This window comes from Gadus macrocephalus, chromosome 7, assembly GCF_031168955.1.
Source record: "Gadus macrocephalus chromosome 7, ASM3116895v1".
Classification (NCBI taxonomy): domain Eukaryota; kingdom Metazoa; phylum Chordata; class Actinopteri; order Gadiformes; family Gadidae; genus Gadus; species Gadus macrocephalus.
Window position 1 is genome coordinate 9586882 of NC_082388.1, and position 22647 is coordinate 9609528.

The window sequence follows — 22647 nt, forward strand, 5'->3', positions numbered from 1 at the left end:
TGTCTTTTGCAGATCCCCGGGCGGAAACCTCTGACAATTTCCTCAAAGCCGACTGGGAGGACATGTAGTCATAGCAACGTGCGTAGGCCAGGCGTGCCTTGTTAATGACAGGATGGTGACAATGACATGGCGTTGTGTTTGAGATGGAGGTGTGTGTATGTATGCGCCCGCGCGCGTGTGTGTGTGTGTGTATGGGGTGGGGGGTAATAATTAAAGTAGCTGTAGTTTGTATCTCACTAAAAGGCACCCCAACCACACACACACACACACACACACACACACACACACACACACACACACACACACACACACACACACACACACACACACACACACACACACACACACACACACACACACACACACACACACACACACACACACACACACACACACACACACACACATTCTTCTATTTATTATTGCATTTGTGGAAACTTTTAACTAGTGTCTAAATATATAGTGAGGCAGGGAGAAAAAGGGGAGCATTCAAAACAAGCGATATGGCAGACGGTACATCAATCACATCGGGGACCGATTCATTAAAAATACAAACCAGATTGAATGGACACTTGCTCTTTGCTAATGCAGTGCGCTTGTTAGCTCACTGACAGCGGCGCTAGTCCTCCGTGCCCGCGGAGGTGTCCTGCGATTTATTGATAGCAGTAAAACATTACCTGGGGGGGGGGAAATAGAATGTATTTTCCTATTGTGTACACAGTTATACAATGCAACACAATTTAGCATTTGAATTTGTTTGACCTCTATAGTGTGTGTGTGAGTGTGAGTGTGAGTGCGTGCGTGCGTGCGTGCGTGCGTGCGTGCGTGCGTGGTTGTGTGTCTGGTTGGGGTGCCTGTCGTGAAGAGGATTGTGCAGGATCAGACGAGGGAGAGTTGAGATGGGCGGGGGACGAGGAAAGAAAAGAGTTTAAGAGAGTGATGAAAGAAGGGACGACCGGCTTTCTTTGACGATGGGGAAAAGTTTGAGAAAATATCATTATTAAAATCTCCATGGTTGATGAGGGGTACAAGGTCATGGTTAAAATGACGATCAAAAGAGAGAAGTTTGTACCAAGTGTGCTAGGAAAGAGAAAGCCGGATATAGAAAAAAGCAGAAGCTGTGCTATGCCAGTGAGAAGGAGAGATGTAGCAAGCACAAGGACTTACTCACTGGCTTGGGGTAAATCCTGTGTAAATGTCCAAACTCTCTGCAAAGGGATGGCAACTGGCTATGACTGGCTAGGAGGACTGGCTCAGATCAGCTTGGACTGGCAATGACTGGCTCTGACTGGCTATGACCGACTATGACCGGCTAGGATTGGCCCAGGACTGGCTAGGACGTGACGAGTTAAGGGAGCAGCTAGCCCTCTTAGCTAGCTTAGCTGGACCTATGCTGGACCTAAACTGTAACCGAGATTACAGCTGCTGGTTCCTGTGAATAGTTTAATTTATAACGGAAGCTAGTCCTAAGTAGGTCTTAAGTATGCCCAGTGTATAGGACTGTGTAAGAAGGTATCCCTTGAACTTGGAAAAGAAAATTCATAAGAGTGATTGTCTTTTTATAAAGACCCCCCCGACAACTATTATCTGATCGCATATTATTACCACATACCGTTACTGTACGTGATTAAAAGTTTAAAATAGTGAGGCAAGAAACTAACTAACAAAATTGTACCCTGGTCTAAACTACAGTGGATAAGGTTTTGGGCTGATTCCATTTCTTGTGGGTACATTAGGAGCAAAGATGTAGCGATATTTGACAACACAATGTGCATGTTGATGGCAAATAAATAAAGAAAGGAGAAGGAAATAAGAGCTGCAATAAGTAAAGAGGAAAGAGAGCAGAAGAGAGGGATGGCCAGCAGTATACATCTGGGTATCTGTGCTGTTGATTAATAGCCGATTTGCCCCAATAATGACTAAACGACTTAACCAGATGTCCAAAATGCTGTATCATATTCAACTGGTTCAATGTTACAGAACCGTTATGTAGGTCAGAATCTCTGAATGGGAGTGCGAGTCAGAAAACCCCATGGGAGAGGGAGAGAGAACAATATTTGAACTGATAAAAGTTGTCCCTGATAAATTAACATGAGGCCAGCAACTGAATCAAACTAAAAGTCCAACATAAAACACAGCCATCACAGGCGTAGATGGCTGTGGTTACACCAGAAAACCAGGCAATCAGAAACATGTCCCACTGTAAACCATGCACACATTTGGAGTATGTGATGCATATTTTCATGTGGTGCTTTGTTTCCCTCCTTTTCAGGGAACCCATTGGAAAGAAGAAATCAGGTAAGGCAAAAAAAATATATATATATCAGTGTTTGAATGTAACATTGGTTAGGACTGATTTCGCTCCCATTATTCTGTAATATCTTCAAAATAAAATCCTTCCACCACAAGACGCTCAGCCTGAGGTGCATCATCATGTAAATTGTTGTTTTACAGAAAGATTCTTAGACTTTGTGGCAGGCGAATGCATACCAAGGCCTGGCCTGAATAAATATCTCTTTGTTTGGCCATGGATTTAAAGCTTGTTTAATTTAAACAGTTTTAAAGAATCTGATAATAAAATAACCTGAATTATTTCAGGTCACCTTGTAAATGAACAGTGAATGTTCTGGAACTGGGAAGGGGAAATTTCAGAAATTAGATGAATGCTACAAAAGTTAAGCGAAGCACATACCATGCTGACTAATTTGTCAGATACAGCATTACGTCATTCTTGTGGATGTGTTAAATCAGTTATATTATGGTGAGAGTTTGGCACCATCTTGTGGTGGTGTGTTGCTGAGCATTTCATGAAATACATTTATTACAGGTCCATATTGCACAACAATTTACCCCTCCATGTTCTTGTCCCACTTCCCTTCTTTCGCCATTCATTTAACATCCATTCATCTCAGGAGCCGAGCACTCTCATCACATCATCATATTATTTATATTATTTTTCGTTTCAATTCTCTTCGCCATTCTCCATGGTTTTTTTTGTTTTCTTTTGTTTTCTTCTCATCAGGGCTTGTGGCGAGAGCGTCTTCTTTCCTAAAGCGAGGTAGTGAGTGACAGCCTGCCATGTCTGGTAATCCCCCCCCCAGTGGGCTCTCAGTGGGCTCCAGCCCTCCCCAACCTGCTCTGTCGCTGACAGGAAGTTAGAGAGAAAGTTAATCTGGGAAGGGGTGGAATTTCTACCACATTGTTCTTAATACATATAAAAAATCATGCACATAACTTGGTATGCTGTGATCGCGGCGTCGAGCGTACCCTAAATCTATTAACGAACAATGTTTTTAAATACTGCCAGCATTCTGTTTCCCCAAAATGGACAGACCTTAACTTTGATCCTCCCAGCCCTCACACATGTGTCTCTATAAATTATTAATAATGAATAAGGTGTGTCATTAATACACAGCTGTTCGTTGAAAATGTATACGTAGTTGCAATACAATTGTCCCTAAAAAAAACGATTTGTAATGTTGCTGGGTTGTTTATTTTTCCTATGCTAAGCCCCGAGTTTTGTAACAACTATCTCTAGTTCTGAGCTGGCTTCATGTTTCGCTGGTGACGGGTCTCCGGCTGCTGGCCTCTCCTTCACAGACGAGCTGATATTCAGACGTTTTGTTTGGTCTTGCCCTTTACTAACCCCCCCCCCTTTGTCTTGTTTTACTGACACCTTCTCTTCTCATCGCCTCCTCCTCTATTAGCTCCCCCTTCTCTCCTCGCCGCTCTCCCACCGTCAGCCTGTTCCCGGTCTTCCCTCTCTCTCACCAGAGAGAGGGGGCTCTCGTAGTCTAAGCCCTCACCTCCCTGCTCTTCCGTTGTTTACCATGAGGGATTCACCATCGGCACCGAAGCTCACTTGCTTTGGTGCAACCAGTTGTATCTTACACATAAGATTTTCAAATCAATGGAAAAAAAAAGCGGTTGGTAAAGGTCGGTGGAACGCCTGCCTTCATTGATCAGGAAATAGTTGTTTTGTTTAGTCTAATCCTGAACAAACAAAAGGGCATGGGGAAGGTGGAGGCTTGCTTCAACATTGTCTATAGTTCCCCCCGCTGGATAGAGAAAGTGTAATCCATTCAAAAAAAAATAAAAAGTGTTCAAAATAAAAGTTGTGTTACATGGCGTGTGTGGTGTGGTTGTGCGTTGCCCAGGGGACACAAGCTCCACAGACCTGCTGCTCCTGGACCAGTACGTGGCTGTCACGGACTACGAGAAGCAGGAGAGCTCGGAGATCGGCCTGCACGTGGGCCAGGTGGTGGAGGTCATCGAGAAGAACGAGTCCGGTACGCCTCGCCACCATAACATGTCCTATTGAGTCAGTAGCCTCGCCACCATAACATGTCCTATTGAGTCAGTAGCCTCGCCACGATAACATGTCCTATTGAGTCAGTAGCCTCGCCAAGATAACATGTCCTATTGAGTCAGTAGCCTCGCCACCATAACATGTCCTATTGAGTCAGTAGCCTCGCCACGATAACATGTCCTATTGAGTCAGTAGCCTCGCCACCATAACATGTCCTATTGAGTCAGTAGCCTCGCCACCATAACATGTCCTATTGAGTCAGTAGCCTCGCCACGATAACATGTCCTATTGAGTCAGTAGCCGCGATAACATGTCCTATTGAGTCAGTAGCCACGATAACATGTCCTATTGAGTCAGTAGCCTCCCCACCATAACATGTCCTATTGAGTCAGTAGCCTCCCCACCATAACATGTCCTATTGAGTCAGTAGCCTCGCCACGATAACATGTCCTATTGAGTCAGTAGCCTCGCCCCACCATAACATGTCCTATTGAGTCAGTAGCCGCGATAACATGTCCTATTGAGTCAGTAGCCTCGCCACGATAACATGTCCTATTGAGTCAGTAGCCTCGCCACGATAACATGTCCTATTGAGTCAGTAGCCTCGCCACGATAACATGTCCTATTGAGTCAGTAGCCTCCCCACCATAACATGTCCTATTGAGTCAGTAGCCTCGCCACGATAACATGTCCTATTGAGTCAGTAGCCTCACCACCATAACATGTCCTATTGAGTCAGTAGCCACGATAACATGTCCTATTGAGTCAGTAGCCTCGCCACGATAACATGTCCTATTGAGTCAGTAGCCTCGCCACGATAACATGTCCTATTGAGTCAGTAGCCTCGCCACGATAACATGTCCTATTGAGTCAGTAGCCTCCCCACCATAACATGTCCTATTGAGTCAGTAGCCTCGCCACGATAACATGTCCTATTGAGTCAGTAGCCTCGCCACCATAACATGTCCTATTGAGTCAGTAGCCGCGATAACATGTCCTATTGAGTCAGTAGCCTCGCCACGATAACATGTCCTATTGAGTCAGTAGCCTCGCCACGATAACATGTCCTATTGAGTCAGTAGCCTCGCCACGATAACATGTCCTATTGAGTCAGTAGCCTCGCCACGATAACATGTCCTATTGAGTCAGTAGCCTCGCCACGATAACATGTCCTATTGAGTCAGTAGCCTCGCCACGATAACATGTCCTATTGAGTCAGTAGCCGCGATAACATGTCCTATTGAGTCAGTAGCCTCGCCTCTATAACATGTCCTATTGAGTCAGTAGCCTCTATAACATGTCCTATTGAGTCAGTAGCCTCTATAACATGTCCTATTGAGTCAGTAGCCACGATAACATGTCCTATTGAGTCGTCCAGCAGTAGCCTCTTGTTGATAGCATGTCCTATTGAGTCAGTAGCCTCTCGTTGATGTCCTATTGAGACAGTAGCCCCTCGTTGATAACATGTCCTATTGAGTCATCCAGCAGTATCATCTCCACAATAACCTGTCCGATTGAGTCATCCAGCAGTAGCCTATCCACAATAACATGTCCCATTGAGTCTCCAGCTCATTTTCGTTTGTTCAGTCTTTTTGTTTTGATTGCTCTGTTCATTGCTGGCGCTGGAATCATTTTCATAAGCAGACTGCAGCGTTCCTGGTTGGGGATGGACTGAAATTCTCTCGCCTTAGGGCTGATGGGTACTAAAATCTGTCGATTTTCGGGGAGAGGCTTCCTTAAACGCTGGAGACCAGACTGACCCGCAGAGAGGGACAGAGTGTGACCTGGAGATCAGGGGGTCCCACGAGGTTAGCTCGGCAGCTCCCTTATCCAGCGACTTGAGATGAATACACATCGCATGTTATTATGGAGGTGGGTATGGGGTCAGGGCATCTCTGCCCAAGCATGCCTACAGGTAGATTGTGCCCATTGGGGATTCAAACACAGAACCTTTCAGCTGGTGGTTGTCACTTGACTTTCAAGATTCAGCCTTTTTCCTTAAGTCTAAGTTGCAACTTAGTTCCGGAGTCACTCAAGATGATATGCTAATAATATCGCTCTAGGCTGTGAAAGTTGCATCACTCTCTGTTATGGAATAGAAGGCTCCTGTGTCTCTTATTTACTGTTTAATATTGCAGTGATGGAGCAGACACAGTAAATACAGACTGTCATTAAGGAGCAGCTAGTGGGTTCCTTCCCTTTATGACTTCATTTAATTGTCATTGTTTGGCATTGGAAGACGTTTGGCAGATGAAATACCCTAAACCCCCCCCTCGAGTCCTTTCACTGGACGCCCACAGGAAGGGGGCTTTAGATGGAAGCTTGATTTAATTCCAGTAGGACACGACGGTGAATACAGATTGTAACAGGGATATATTCGCTGCACGTACCGAATAGAATGATTCAGCACTTTTGTTTAAAAGTATTTTGCACACTATGGTGTTGGGGCAGCTTGGTCAGCCTTTCTACCCTGATGTTTGATGTCTTTGTTTTTTTAGGTTTATAGTTCTATGTGTATGATTAATGCTCCTGTAATCTTATTTTAAGATTACAGGACTGACATTCAAACTGACATTCAATTAAAACAAATTAAGCGTTTTGATTCGAGTTTAAAATATCCAGACGGAATAGATGTACCAATATGCATCCCGGCATGATAGACTCAACTGGTGAACATTTCCCACATTTAGCATGGATCCTTTTCCCAGAGCAGCACACAGCAGTGCCAACGCGGGGGGGGGGCCGCCCCCAGCGTTAACATGATCAAGGCAGCCAGGAGTTTCATGTGTCAAAGCACCCAACAACGTCAAAGTGTGTTAACCTCACCCTGGTACATCAAAGCAGCAGAGCCATGATTAGCGCCACGAGCCCCAGCTGTGCCTGTCCTACGAGGACCAGCTCCTCTACGAGGGGGGGTCTCCAGGCGGCATGCCTCCGGGCGGGCGGGGGGGGGGTCCTCAGTGGACGGACGATGAGCTGGCGGTGTGTGTCCCCCCTCTCAGGCTGGTGGTTCGTGAGCACCGACGACGCCCAGGGCTGGGTCCCCGCCACCTGCCTGGAGGCCCAGGACGACCCCGACGACTTCTCCCTGCCGGGGGACGAAGGTACGCGGGCTGCCCTCAGGCCCCGGTTCTTAGTTGTGACTTTTTCTGTCTTTTTCTCTTTTTTTTTCTTTTTGAAATGATTTCGATATATATTTTTATTTCAAGGGTTACCAATTGAGGCGGCTTCACTTTTACTTGATAATAGTAATACGCACATTTTGAGCGACATTGGCTACAAAAACAATAAAATAAATACGATAAATGACGATAAAACGCTAAAATAAACGTGTTCAAGATCCTATGAGTAGGACTGTTCATCTGGGAAGCGTCCAGATGAACAGTCCTACTTATGTCAGGATCTTCCACTGCATTTTGTTTTAGAGCCCAGGGAACTAGGAGGAACTCCACGATGAATAGCGCTATGTCCTAAAGGTTTTGGTAACGTTGACTTCCTGTCTGCCGACCCCCTGGCCCCGCCCACTGTGGATGTGTCAGTGCCTCGGAGGTTCTGGTCTTTGCCCCGGACCCTGCGCCGCAGAACCCTCGGGGATCTGTCCAGCGCAGGCTGCGGGCCAGGTGGAGCGCACGCATCTCTTCTCTCTCTGTGCTCTGTGCTCTGTGTGTGTGGGTGTCTGTGTGGGTGTGTGTTTCTGATCGTCTTTGTGTGTACGTGTGTGTGTGTGTGTGTGTGTGTGTGTGTGTGTGTGTGTGTGTGTGTGTGTGTGTGTGTCTGTGTGTGCATGCGCACATTTTTAATCGGTCAATTAGGCAATTCATCAATTCAACAATTTAGTGGACTACTAAGTAAATATACCAACCTTTGGCCGGTTGTAGCTTCTTTTCTTTCTTCTTTTCAGAAACCTTTTTCCTGTTCTAGACATAGACTGCATCTTAAGGATTATAAAATGAATACTTTGGTATAGTTAACTTAAACTGTACTCATCAGACACAAATTCAGTCCAAGTTACATTGTGACGAACATTTTGCTGCCACATAGACCAAAATAAATCGATAATACAAATGATTGATGAATTGAACAATCATCAGTTTGCAGCCATAGCATGCATGCTGCATGTGTGCATGCAGCACATACCGAGGCATGTCAGAGCCTCTTGCATGCTGAGCCTCCTTCTCTTCCCTGTACTGTATGCCACGTACGTTGATGTGCATTGTGCAGTGATGTGCAGTCAGGTGCCAGGGTGCATTTCCACCGTAGCGTTCAGGGTGTTCATGTGTCCGTTGTTTGTTCCACGCGTTTCATCTCCCACTCAAAGAAGACGCTGCCTAAAGCTTTATTTCAACCAGCTCGTTCATTACGAACCGGTCGGTGGCTGGCGTAGACCGTCTCACCTCAGGGGCCAGGCTGGGGTCAGTGTGTCTACTCCAGGGGCCGTAAGACATGGTTCTTTGGCCAGCACTTTCTACAGCTAGGGTCATTGCGGTCATAACAACATGTATGGTAATGTTGATCCCATATCCTCCACATTTACATCACTCCGAGAACTGCCAGTGAAACCAATTCAATTCAGGCCGTGGTTTTCAATACATGTCGACCCGGCTGAGATGTGTCACCCGTTTGGGTGCCAAAGCAGTGTATATTTTAAGAGATTAACATGTCCTATTACCAACCTCGTCCTGTCAGTCTGATTCTATGTTGTGCGCTTCAAACTGTGAACCCTGCATCCGCCCTGCATTATGCAAGGAGAGTGAAGACATCTCTCCATTGCACCTGAATCTTCTTATTGCCGAAGCCATCAGCGACACGATCAAAGCGGAAAGCTCTGAAAAGCGGAAACTGGTGTTCAAACGATGGGCCTCTCCCTTTTGACCATATGAGACCTGAACCAAACCAGCAGAGCAGGAGAGAGAAACGTGTTGATCTTGGTTGTTGCGGTTTACCTCGGCAAAAAGAGAGACCGCCCGTGGCCCTGCTGACCCACTGTGTGTCCGCTCCCCAGAGGAGAAGGACACTGTGGTGCTGACCCACTGTGTGTCCGCTCCCCAGAGGAGAAGGACACTGTGGTGCTGACCCACTGTGTGTCCGCTCCCCAGAGGAGAAGGACTCTGTGGTGCTGACCCACTGTGTGTCTGATCCCCAGAGGAGAAGGACTCTGTGGTGCTGACCCACTGTGTGTCCGCTCCCCAGAGGAGAAGGACTCTGTGGTGCTGACCCACTGTGTGTCTGATCCCCAGAGGAGAAGGACTCTGTGGTGCTGACCCACTGTGTGTCCGCTCCCCAGAGGAGAAGGACTCTGTGGTGCTGACCCACCGTGTGTCTGATCCCCAGAGGAGAAGGACTCTGTGGTGCTGACCCACCGTGTGTCTGATCCCCAGAGGAGAAGTACTCTGTGGTGTACCCCTACGCGGCCCGGGACCAGGATGAGATAGACCTGGAGAAGGGCATGGTGGTGGAGGTGATCCAGAGGAACCTGGAGGGCTGGTGGAAGATCAGGTACAACACTAACCCTAAGACACCAACACTCAACACTATCATGGTCTAACACCTCTTTATTTGACAGTTCAACACATTATGTGTAACGTTTAGCTACATCCAAAAGCATTCACATTGAGATCTATAGAGACCATCATCATGCTAACTGCGTGGTACCAGGGTATCTAGCAGTGGAAGACCTGCCGACAGTCCCACAACCGAGGCTCTGACAAACTAAAAGCTGAAAGCAGATCTTCCCAATTCTGTGGAGACTGGACCTTAGTGTAATCCAAACCTCGGAAAATATCATTGTAAGTAGCTCTGCTAATGACAATTATTATGATACATTATACCACTAGCAGTGTACTTTAGTACTTGATTCTGATGGTCCATCAGTTACCAAGTATGTGCCTTCTTTTTCAGTAGCGGGAACGTTTAGCACCTCTGCTTAACGTTCACAATCGATAAGCTATAAATAAACAACGGTCAAATAAAACCATCATGGACAACCCAGAACCAATGTACTCAGAGTGCCGCCTGGGATTTTAATGTCAGTACATCAAATCTATAATGTTACAGCTTAAGGCAGCTGATAACAAGTCGCTGGGGAGCGGCGAGTGTCCCGTTTATGGACGGTGTGGCCTCGGCTGTCATCGCCCCGGACCTCGTTTCCCAGTAACGGGACAGCCCAGCGTTGTTTATTCCTTGTGTATGGAGCATGCGTCTCAACCCCATGGGCCCCCTGCAGGTATCAGGGCCGCGAGGGCTGGGCCCCGGCCTCCTACCTGACCAAGGTGGACATGCAGGCCCAGAAGCAGTCAGCAGGGGGCGCTGCCAATGCCAGCACCAGTGACCTGGAGGGAGCGTCTAGACAGAACCAGCTGAACAACGGGGCTAAAGACCCCCAGAAGGAGCCCAAGCTGTCCCCCTTCTCCGACGGCAGCAAGCTGAGTGAGTGGGGGGGGGCTGGAAAGAATGGTCTCCTGTAGAAGTGTTGACCGTACATTGGTTGCACTCTTGACGTCCATATTTTCCCTCTATGGTTACATGACATTGATTAACTTCAGGTGACTTATTTTTGGACCTTCGAGCTATGAACTCAGTCTTATGAACTCAAAACGGCCAGTTATAGTATAAAATGCACTTTTATGAATATACAAATATATATTTTTTTGCGGGAACGATTAGAGCGATTTGATTTCAACGTCGTGCATCACTTACCTATCTGTTTGTGTTGTTTTTCCCTCCACAGAAATGGGTTTGCGACAGAGACCTCCGCCACGCAGAGACCTCACCATCGTGAGTAATGCTCCCACTTAGAGGGGCGGTTTGACCGCTCTAAAGAGATGGGGCAGAAGAATGCATTTGCTCCCCTTTAATTGGCTGGTAAGATCGAATGCCCTGATTGGTCAGAATTGACCAATCAGGGCATTCGATCTGACCTGACGGTAACCTCCTCCTCTCCTCCGACCCCACAGCCGCGTGGGGCCAACCTGCCCAAGCCCCCCGTCCCGCCCCAGGTGGAGGAGGAGTTCTACACCATTGCCGACTTCCAGACCACCATCCCCGACGGCATCAGCTTCCAGGCCGGCCTCAAAGTGGAGGTAAGTCCGCCGCCGCCGTCCACGGGGCGCCCCCTCCACCTCGGGCCAACACGGCTCTGTCTGACCCCCGCCCTGACCCTGTGATCGCCCTCCCGCCCCCCTCCAGGTCATCGAGAAGAACTCCAGCGGCTGGTGGTACATCCAGATCGAGGACAAGGAGGGCTGGGCCCCCATCACCTTCATCGACAAGTACAAGAAGACCAGCAGCGCCCTGCGGCCCAACTTCCTGGCGCCGCTCCCCAACGAGATGGAGAAGCTGAGGCTGGAGGACGGGAACGCCGCCGCCGCCGCCGCCGCCGCCGCCGCCGCCGCCGCCGCCGCCGCCTCGGCCCCGGAGGACAGCTGGTCCAAGCCTCTCCCGGACGAGCCCGGCGCCGCCGCCGCTGAGGCCTTCGCCAGGCCCAAGCTGAGGGATTGGAAGTCCGGCGGCAGCAAGGGCTCCTCGGCGCTCTTCTCGGAGCCCCTCCCCCCGGCGCCCTCCGCCCCCCCGCTGGAGGAGAAGCCGGCGCTGCCCCCCCGCCGGGAGTCCATCAACAAGGGCTTGGAGGCGGAGCCGCCCGAGAGGCCCAAGGCCGAGCTCTGTAAGCCCCTCCCGCCCAAGCCCCCGGCCCCCGGGGCCCTGGGGGGCCCCAAGCCCCCGGCCCCACCGGCCCTGCTGGCCCTGGGGGGCCCCAAGGTGCCCCCCCCCTTCCGGCAGGAGAGACCCGCGGAGCCCAAGAAGGAGGACAAGAACAAGGCCCTGCACCTGAAGAACGAGATGGGGCTGGAATGCGGCCACAAGATCTCCGCCAAGGAGGTGAAGAAGTTCAACCTGAAGCCCGTCCCCAAGCAGCCCCCCAAGCCGCGGGCCGAGCCCCCCGAGGAGCGCCCCGAACCCGCCGGACCCGCGCTCTTCATGAAGCCCAAGCCCGGGGTCCGGCCCAAACCGGTCCCGTCCGCCAAGCCCGAGGCCCCGGCGGAGAACCGGCTGGACATCACCAACCTGCGGAGCAAGCTGAGGCCCGCCAAGCCCGCGGAGCCCGGGGCCCCCGAGGCCGGAGGCCACCCGGCCCCCAGCCCCCCGCCGCCCAGCAGCTCCCACCCGAGCCCCCCTCTGGGCCCCGCCCCCAAACACTTCCCCAGCCCCGCCCTCCTGAACAACGGCAAACACGCCGACGAGCCCCGGCTGCCACCCAAGCAGCTCAACGGCCACGCCCACGAGAGCTCCCCCCCGCCCGCCAAGCCGGGCCCGCCTCCCCACAAGGAGCAGCCCCAGAGGCCTCCCGCCCTGGCCCCCCGGAGGCCGCCGCCCCCCAAGAAGACGGACCCCTCCAGCCCCACCGAGACCCCCAGGACCCCCCCGCACTTCCCCAAGGAGGCCCCGGAGGCCCCCAAGCCCGAGCTGCCTCCGCAAAGCAGACCCCCGCCTCCCAAGCCGAAGGCCTTCGTGCTCCCGCCTCCGCCCAGGGAGAGGGAGGAGCCTAAGGCCTTCGTGCTCCCGCCCCCGCCCAGGGAGAGGGAGGAGCCTAAGGCCTTTGTGCTCCCGCCTCCACCCAGGGAGAGGGAGGAGCCTAAGGCGAACAAGATGCCCATCCCCCCCAAGCCTCAGCTGAAGACCAAGAAGCCGGCGCCGCCCAGAGACAAGCTGCCGCCCCTGGTCAGGGAGGCGGGCCGGGACCAGCTGTACCTGGCCGTGGCCGACTTCGAGGGCGACGAGCAGACGGCCGGCTTCAAGGTGGGCACCGTGTTCGAGGTGATGGAGAAGAACGGCAGCGGATGGTGGTTCTGTAAAAACGCCGGCGAGGAACACGAGGGCTGGATCCCTTCAAACTACCTGAGCAAGAAGCCCTAGGTACTAAGCGACGGCACCACCCTCCTGCCTTATCTTTTGTTATACGTTTAAAACAAAAAAAAAAAATCACTACTTTGTATTTAATTTGATTTTTCATTTTATTTATATGTATCCTTTTTTTTTATTTGTTATTGTTACATTCCTTTTTTATACACAGTACGTGCTTTTAGTGAGCGTCAACCAGCAATGAGCCCTTGTTACGCGGGGTTCTTAGACGTTTTTTTTTATCAAATAAGCCTGTTTGTTTGCTTTACTTTTGGGTGCCATATATAGAGCTGAAGGGAGCCTCCGATTTGCAGTCGTTTATGTTGGGGTGGTTGAAATGTTGTGTGCCATCGCCTTCGATGTTACTGTGCCTCAGTATGACACGCAAAATGCTTGATGTGTTTTTAGATATATGCAATTCAAATGATCATTGTTTGTTATGGATAGCTTTCACAAAAAGAGAATAGGAACAGATGCTGCCGCATTAAATACTGGCTTATGTTTGCTTTCCACAAACACAAAAAATCCAATCAATCTGTAAAAAAATCATTTTGGGCAAAAGTGGTAAAATAATGTATAATTCTGGGGCATTACTTTGCCCGTTTGGACAGGGGACAGAAGATGGACAGGAAAGTAGGTTGAGGGATTGTAGTAAATAATCACAGGCTGGGACCGAACCAGGGTGGCCACGAGGTCTTACGTCTGCGTGGGGGGCTGGCTCACTGAGGGTTCGCCACCCCCTGAATCCAATTATCTTTTGGTCAAGAAAAAGTATTCCTGCCAACAAAATGTTTCTCTTTTATATATATCTAATTTTTTTTTTACATGTTTTTTCTTCGACTGCATAATCAATTCAGCAGTAATTTTGTTAAAAATATGTGCACTTTTAATCCTTTGTTCAAGTGAGTTTGCACATGCTACAGAAAGTGGGATATACCAAGTGGGTTTTTTCTTTACGTTCTTGTATACACTCAAAACGGATAAATCCAAAAAGGTTTTCTGTAAATACAGAACACATCCAAATCGCCTCCTCTAGATCGTCCGTCTGGTTTACAAAAGGAAGGATTGGATGCCAATGAGGTCTTGTAAAAACAATTCAGTATTTTTCAGTCTATTCTCGTTTGCGAGCCAAACCTTGTTCAGATGAAAGTTCCATCAAATAATATTTTACATGAACGCTTGACTGGTCTCAAGTGTTGTAGGTAAACTAAAAATAGTTTTTAATGTACAGAAATAAAGTCTTTAACTTCTTACTTTTCATCGACGGGGTGTTATCTTAAATAAACAATTTTAGAAACACAAAGGGTCAAAAAAAGAGTAGTTGGCTTTTCAAGAAAAGAATGGAACGTTCCAGAGAAGCCTGACAATATCAATAAAATAAATGAATAACAATTGTTGGTGACAGTCACTAAAGCACTTATATCGTCTTCATGGTAGATTATTCAAAATATTTTGCTGTTTATTGCTAAAGATTGCTACAACACATTAGCTTAATAGCATTGAAGCGCCTTTGACAAAACTAGACAATATAGTTTGGACTAATGATGTTCTGCCTCTAGTTGCTTTGTGTTGAAACACACTATCAGTTTGTTTTCAGAGTGCTATTGTGTCCATCCCAATGCCCGTTTGTGAGCCTTCCACAAGGTACAGCTACTGGTTAGTCAGTGTTAAGCTTCGTATTTCAAAAGGTTCAAAGGGAGGAAAGCAATCATTTCAAATCTACAATGATAAAAAGTTTGGAACGGTTGAACGATTCCTTCAGTACTGTATTCGGCCCCTTTGTTTGCCTATGTCCTGTATTTCTCAGACTTATCTTACCGTCATATGAAGCCAATAAACATTTCCAACCTTACCTGTCGTTACTGACTCTAGTGTGACTTTAAACGTGTGTGACTTAAGTGTTATTAGCTCTAAATTGTATTCAGTATAAATGATACATAAACTTTAAGAATTAAAAATAATCATTTATTTCAGTTAACAGTTTTTCCTTCTAATTAACAGATTAAATCGCTCTCCAAAGCATGAGGTGTAAACGTAAGTGGAAAGGAGACATGGAATTAGGCTGTTAACGCATGACAAATTATTTATTTACAATTGACGCATTTTAGGAGCAAAAAGAGGCGACACCTCAATATGTACCTGATTTAAAGAAGTTTAAATCTGCGAGCCCAGGTGCTCTTAAGACCCCAGCGTCCTCCTTCAAAAGCAGCAAGATCTAAAACTTGATTTGTTTTAAGTTCTGGTTAATTCAGAAAAGAGCAAAACACTTAAATACACTTTCGATTGTATTTCTTATGTAATACCCCGATAAAAAAAGAAGGAAATTGGAACCCTGGTCCCCAAATATAGACATCGCTGCAAATATAATATATAAATATTGCACTTTTGGTTAGGGGACAGCACATTTAGTAAAGGCATAAACGGTAAAACAATAGAACTTAACTTTTAATATATCACATTGTTTATGTCCTTCAAAGAAAACAGTACATTGCCTTGGCTTTGGTAAGATCCTCTCCAGTGTGGGGTCATTTCTGTTACAGTAAAAATACAAAGAAAGTCCTCATGGCAGAAAGTAAATATTACTAGCTGTCTATAGTTTGTAAAAAATACCACCCTATATCATAAATCTGTTAAAAAGAAAATTGTTTAAGATATATTAAAGAATACCTCGATTTACGGCAGGCAATATTTACTTTGTGCATATATAGTCCTCTTAAATAAAAAATCGAAAGAAAGATAAAAGTGAACATGGATATCCTTCAAACCCTGCATGTTGATTAGAAATACAAAGTACATTTAACTGCTCCTTAGATAGGATGTCCAGTAGTAATAAATATAGAAATAAAACGGCAGCCATGTCCTTTTGGAGATCTTTCTTTTCTTTGGAGCGGGGGGCTTGGTATTCTGAACAAATTCAGATTGGAGAAAGCTTTGAGACTGCGTGTATGAATATAAAAATATAACCTATATTGATTGCTTAGCTTCATGCTCCAATACAACGCCGAACAGAAATTCATTCAGGGGGACGTCACTTCCAGGGTGTTGATGGACATAAAAATAAAGATATATCTACTTCTGACCAACAAGTGTCCCAACATGTTGCCCTGTGGGGGATGGACAATACACGGCCAGCGTACCAAGTGTAGGCCTTGTGTTAATCAAAGCAATAGCAGACAGAGTAGGCGGTCTAAACACTGAGACCAGACGGGTTAAGTCCCCTCCATAATCATCTGGGAAGTGAGAGCTCAAAAAAAAGAGAAGAAAACATTTTAAAACATAAATATCTCCTACAACAAAACAAAAATCCCTCTTAATTCAAATGAATGGGGGATAAGGCAGCTGGAAGCAGCGGGCTATCGCACGCGAGTGTGCATTTGTGTGTGTGGGAATATGGGTGTGAAAGCATGTATCGATGTGTGTGTGTTTATGCATGCATCTATGTGTGTGGTTATCTATGTATCCATGCGCGTGTGTGTGTGCGTGTGCATGTATTTATCCATCTGGCCCCGCAGGGGTGGGATCACATGGTGGAGGAGTCTGTGTAGGGCAGGAACTTGGACAGCTTGTTGGGGGAGCCAGGGTTGGGAGGGTCCCCGGCCATCTTGAAGAACTGCTCCTGCTCCTTCTTCCTCAGCTCCAGCTCATCCTCTAGGAGCTGGGGAGAGAGAGGGAGAGAGACAGAGAGGGAGGGAGAGAGGGTTGGGGATAGAGAGAGAGAGTGGGAGAGGGATGGGGAGAGTGGGACAGAGACAGAGAGAGAGAGAGAGAGACACACAGATAGATGGAGAGGGAGAGGGAGTGGGAGAGAGAGTGGGACAGAGACAGAGAGAGGGAGAGGGAGAGAGAGTGGGACAGAGACAGAGAGAGGGAGAGGGAGAGGGAGAGAGAGAGGGACAGAGACAGAGAGAGGGAGAGGGAGAGAGAGTGGGACAGAGACAGAGAGAGGGAGAGGGATGGGGAGAGAGAGTGGGACAGAGACAGAGAGAGGGAGAGGGAGAGGGAGAGAGAGTGGGACAGAGACAGAGAGAGGGAGAGGGAGAGGGAGAGAGAGTGGGACAGATACAGAGATGCAACATTAGTTTGGACTCTTAACCTTATATGCATATTGTGACACCAACAAAATGATCAGTCATTATCAATCCATTTTGCCATATTTACAGAATCGCAATACATAAAAAAAATGAATCATTCCAATATCGTATCGGAAGCTCCCTGCCTATTCCCCTCCCTGCACATCAACATCATAACACAGAAGACGACCTTCTCCATTAGGGCTAGGTCAAAATATCAGCACCGTGATATATCGTCGCCCCTTCTTCGTGCGATACGAGAAACGATACACTGGCGGCAAATATCGATATAATATATATTTTTTAAATGTAACAATTTCGATTGCATTTTTATGCTCCATTCCTGAAGAGTAAGACAGGAAATATCGACCAAAGTATCGGTGTTTTAATTAATAAAATAAGTCTCTCCTCCAGGTGGCGTGCAACACATGAATGAAGGAAACTTCATCGGAAGTTAGCCAACCAAAGACATGTAACTGAAAAACTCAGTTTGGACCACGAATAAAGACCGAAATCCAGCACTTTACCTTTTCATAGTAAATTTTTATTCATTGCTAGACGTATGTCGTTATGCGTCGATATAGGATTGTCTAACAATACATTGTTTATTGCAGAATCGCTGTGCGGCGATATTTGCGGTATCGCGGCTCATGTATCGAGTATCGGGAGGTACCCTCTGATCCCCTCCCCTAGTCCCTATGGTGTTGCCTATCGTATGGTGAGGTACCCTGTGACCCCCCCCCCCCCCCCCTAGTCCCCATGGTGTTGCCTATCATATGGTGAGGTACCCTGTGACCCCCCCCTGGTCCCCATGGTGGTGCCTATCGTATGGTGAGGTACCCTGTGACCCCCCCCTGGTCCCCATGGTGGTGCCTATCGTATGGTGAGGTACCCTGTGACCCCCCCCTGGTCCCCATGGTGGTGCCTATCGTATGGTGAGGTACCCTGTGACCCCCCCCTGGTCCCCATGGTGGTGCCTCCCTACCTTCTTGCGGGGCTTCAGCTGGTCCTTCCAGTCCCTCAGCTGCTGCCCGTGCTGCTCGTCCAGAGACTTCAGCCGCTGGGTCTCGTTCTCAATCAGCAGGTGGCACTTCTCGTTCTGCACACACACACGGAAACACAAAAAAGGTTAGACACATTTTAAATAAGTGACAGAAAGATAGTACACAATACAAGTAGTAGTAGGCAGATGTGTGAGCACATTGACATGAACGCATGTCAATGCATTCATGTCTTATTTTCCTTCAGTGTAATGACCACACACACACACACACACACACACACACACACACACACACACACACACACACACACACACACACACACACACACACACACACACACACACACACACACACACACACACACACACACACACAGAGACAGAGGATGCAGGGGGTTTCTCGCAGGCAGACATCATGACATAGGATTAGGGTTAAATCAATTAAAAAACTAAAGCTCTATATTCTACTGCAGCTATTGTGCAGGTTTGAGAAAACGCAATACTGTAACACTTGCTCCTACACATCGAAGGGCCTGTGTCACCCAGTGCGACTACAGAATGCAGAATGCAGGCATGCATAGTCCTCCCAGTGCCCTTCATTGGTGGCACTGGTTGGTAACAAGGTGACGGCGATCCACCATGGTGGCTGAGGCTTCACGGGGCTCACCTGCAGCTGCTGCAGCTCTCTGATGTTAGCCTCACACTGACCAATCATCTCCCTCATCTGGTTCTCATGCTTCTGCTGCTGGTGCAGACGCTCCGCCTTCTGACGCTTCTCCTCCTGCACGCCAAACTATAACACAGAGAGAGAAGAGAAGAGAAGAGAAGAGAAGAGAAGAGAAGAGAAGAGAAGAGAGGGAGAGAATAAAAAAATAGACAGAAAAAAGTTAGATTGATCGAAAAAAATTGCATGCATGTAAACCTGTTTGTATGCATAACGGGCACAATTGATATTTCAGGTTAAATTATTAATGCACAACTTAAAGAATAAAAAAAAATTATAATCCTCGTCCCCACCACCAATCCATGTGCACCTCCTCCTTCCTCACCTGCTTGACCTTGTCCCGGTTCTCCGCCTGGCTGCCCGTGTTGTTGATGCGGAGGCTTCCCTTGAACAGGGTCATGCGCGTCTTGGCCTCCCGCCGCTGGATCTTGGGCAGCCGGTTCTTCTCCTGCTGCTGCCGGTACTTCAGCAGCTCCGTGATGCGCTGGTTGTAGCACTGCATCTGCTCTTGCTCCTGTGGTCACCCAAAGAAAGCACAAAAACCATCCGATGAGGCGGCCCCCCATAATGCCCGTTTAATCCGAAAGGCTTTCCCCCCTTCACTGCGATTCACTGGTCTGGCGCTTGTCTGACCACAAGCTACGTCAATTAAAGTCTCCATTCTCCCTATACCTGAACACATTAACCCACTGGGGAGGCCAACCTGCAAGTGGCTCTTTAACAGCACCACAAGCCCCCTATTCAATGGTTTTGGAGAAATGTGATTGCAAATAATATCGGCAAATATCTAACTTTGTATATATCAACTTATTACGAGTAGATACACGAGCGTTTACATTCTCCTCTCCCCTAGAGCTCCCTTTTGCTAAACAATTGAAAGGTTGTATGTTAGTAATGTCCTGCGTGTGTTTCCCCACGACCAGTCCCTGAAAAACACATGCTTTTGTGCTGCTGCTGCTGCGGAGCTCCCCTGAGGAGTCATCACCTTCTCGTGCTTCTTGAGCAGCTGGTGTCTCTGGAGGAAGTACTGGTCTTTGAGCTGCTGCTTCATCAGCTGGTGCCTCTCATGGAGGCTCTTCTCGGACAGGTCCCAGATGGCCGCCTCGCGGTCTGAACCGAGAGGAGGACGCAAAGCACACACGTTTAATTCCCCCATTCTTCAATGGATTGTGTAAAGCATGTGTTACCAGAAAAAAAATAAAAACTAAAACAAGAGAAAACAGCTGAATGAACGATCTGAGTCCAACTAATAAATCAAACACACAATCGCACAAGAGATTCAAGCCTCAAACGGCATCGGGGAGACAGTGATATTCTGGTGACTTTTACTTTGATAACTGGGTTATATCTATGATCATCGTAAGCTATAATGATAATAGGGTAGTTGTTGTATGTGTGCAGTGAGTGTGGCGCCTATGTACCCCTGATGAGACGCTGCTTCTTGTCCAGGCACTCGCGCTCCGTGGCTGCGATCTCATGGCGGTTGCAGTGGATGATTTTCTGCATAGTGGTGGCCAGTTGGTTCTTCTGAGAGGCCAGGAAGGTCTGCTCCTGAAACCCAGAGAGAAGAAGCCGACAGCGTTGAGAGTTAGCCCAAATTCACGTTGCCTCTTAAAGCGGTCAACGCGCTAGGCTTGGCTCGGCTTGTTAAGACTACATTGGCAATGCCAACCTCCTCTCTCTCTGTGTGTGTGTGTGTGTGTGTGTGTGTGTGTGTGTGTGTGTGTGTGTGTGTGTGTGTGTGTGTGTGTGTGTGTGTGTGTGTGTGTGTGTGTGTGTGTGTGTGTGTGTGTGTGTGTGTGTGTGTGTGTGTGTGTGTGTGTGCATGCGTGTGTTTTTATGCGCGCGTGCGTGTTTTTGTGCGCGCGTGCGTGTGAAATGGTTACCTCTGTCACTTTCTTCTCCTGGAACTCAGCCATACGCTGCTTCAGGGACTCTTTCCGCTGGCTCCTGGGAAGCCTGTCCACGACTTGTTTGATCTGAGATGAAGCATGAAAACGGAGCAATGCAGAGAAGATCATCGAGAGTCCCGATTCATTTGACATGAGTACAGCCCATGATGCACACATACTGTTTGAGCTCACTAAGGTCATAGACTCTCTTAGGGGATAAAAAAAAAGGTTAAACACATTTCAAATAAAAATCAACAAACAAATAGAGATGCACACAATACAACTAGCAGCAGCAGACGTGTTGAAGCGAGTACATTGACATGATTGCAGTCTTACGTCTTATTTTCCTTCGGTGTAATGAACACAAACACATAGTATCACACACACACACACACACACACACAAGCACATAGTCTAACACACACACACACCTCTTTCTTCCTATGCTTGACAGTCTCCTGGAAGCGGGTGAGCTCGCGGTCCTGCTCGTTGCGGATGCGCTTGCTCTCCTCACGCAGCTTGTAGGCGTGGTCCGCCTCCATCTTCTCGATGGTCTGCTTCTGGTGCTTCTCCAGGCTCTCCAGCTCCGCGTCATAGTGCTTCTTCTTGGCCTGCGGAGGAGGAAGGGGAGGAGCCAAGTCACCACCTGACAGGAAGTACTAATGTCTCCGTCTCTAGGCCTCTTCAGCATGTGTGTGTGTGTGCGTGCGTGCGTGCTTGTGCACGCGCGAGTGTGTGTTTGTGTTCGTTAAATGTGTACTTTATGTCCAGCATGGTGTACCGTCAGTGTGCACGTAATGCAGACACATGTGTGCGCATTTGATCCAATAATAAGTAACCATAGAACTAATACATCATTAAATAATAAATTGTACAATAAAATGGATATATTCAATCAAAATAATAGTATATTATTATGATGAGAATTATGTATGAAATAGGAAACAAAGCAATAATAGTCCTATTAACGATACACTCAGTGATCACATGACTACATACACTACATACATGATGCTGAGAGCAGTAAGTAGGGGAGCCAATTCTCCTTATGGTAAACCGGCCACCATCCCATCATCCATTTAAAATGTTTTGCCCATATATATATACATATATATATATATATATATGCATGTCAATTATGGCACCCTTGGCATTTCTGAGCATCCCTGGAAGGAGGGATCCCCCACTCTGAAGGAGGGATCCCCCACTCTGTGTCCCTCCTCAAGAATTCTTCCTAGTTAAGGGAGTGTTTTCCTGCCCTCTGGGGGGCTAGGGTCAGGGGGGTATCATAAACACACGGCCTGTTTAGCCCTCTGAAACCGAACCGATGGTTAAGGACCAGACAAATAATAACGAATTGAATTGAGCCCCACGTTCATCTCCTGGTCGAAGCGCCGCGTCATCGTCTCAGTCTGCAGCTCCAGCTTGGTGTTGAGCACGGCCTGGGCCCGGTGCTCCTCCTTCTGCAGGAGGCGCAGCTCCCGCAGCTCCTGGCGCCTGCACACACGCACACGCACACACACACACACACACACACACACACACACACACACACACACACACACACACACACGTCTTATTCGACAAAGACCACGTACAATATTGGAGCAGCTGAAAATAAACCTTTTATTCAATATATTTTTTAATGCACGTCATAGAAAACGTGTTTAGAAATGCGACCCCCATTTAAATGTGCATTGGAAAATATAATCCATTGCAATGTTACTCACGCACCCCTAGATGGCAATAGGTTT

The 22647-nt window shown here is 47.9% G+C and overlaps 2 protein-coding genes and 1 long non-coding RNA gene across 5 annotated transcripts in view; 2 read left to right on the forward strand and 1 right to left on the reverse strand.

Annotated features, from left to right (window-relative positions):
* Positions 1–15056, forward strand: part of sh3pxd2b (SH3 and PX domains 2B) — a 43241-nt gene extending 28185 nt beyond the window's left edge. Inside the window, exons 6-14 of one of the 3 annotated variants that reach the window (XM_060056450.1) lie at positions 2273–2298; positions 3023–3058; positions 4158–4289; positions 7312–7413; positions 9688–9805; positions 10533–10735; positions 11037–11083; positions 11263–11388; positions 11495–15056. In XM_060056450.1, coding sequence (XP_059912433.1) covers positions 2273–2298; positions 3023–3058; positions 4158–4289; positions 7312–7413; positions 9688–9805; positions 10533–10735; positions 11037–11083; positions 11263–11388; positions 11495–13219 — 2515 coding nt within the window. In that variant the 3' untranslated portion in view covers positions 13220–15056. Of the gene's footprint in view, positions 1–2272; positions 2299–3022; positions 3086–4157; positions 4290–7311; positions 7414–9687; positions 9806–10532; positions 10736–11036; positions 11084–11262; positions 11389–11494 lie in introns of those variants that run through there. The other 2 variants (XM_060056451.1, XM_060056452.1) reach the window with 2 other exon arrangements.
* Positions 9812–10355, forward strand: LOC132461368 (uncharacterized). The gene is made up of 2 exons (XR_009526607.1): positions 9812–10095; positions 10208–10355. It is a non-coding gene; the product is annotated as an uncharacterized LOC132461368 (long non-coding RNA).
* Positions 15057–15147: 91 nt separating the features above from the next.
* The window catches only part of stk10 (serine/threonine kinase 10), a 42605-nt gene continuing 35105 nt past the window's right edge, over positions 15148–22647 (reverse strand). Inside the window, exons 12-20 of the mRNA XM_060056449.1 lie at positions 22267–22390; positions 21325–21504; positions 20888–20980; positions 20423–20552; positions 19987–20111; positions 19327–19515; positions 18945–19070; positions 18260–18373; positions 15148–16859 (exon numbers count right to left, since the gene is read on the reverse strand). Coding sequence (XP_059912432.1) covers positions 16725–16859; positions 18260–18373; positions 18945–19070; positions 19327–19515; positions 19987–20111; positions 20423–20552; positions 20888–20980; positions 21325–21504; positions 22267–22390 — 1216 coding nt within the window. The 3' untranslated portion in view covers positions 15148–16724. The remainder of the gene's footprint in view (positions 16860–18259; positions 18374–18944; positions 19071–19326; positions 19516–19986; positions 20112–20422; positions 20553–20887; positions 20981–21324; positions 21505–22266; positions 22391–22647) is intronic.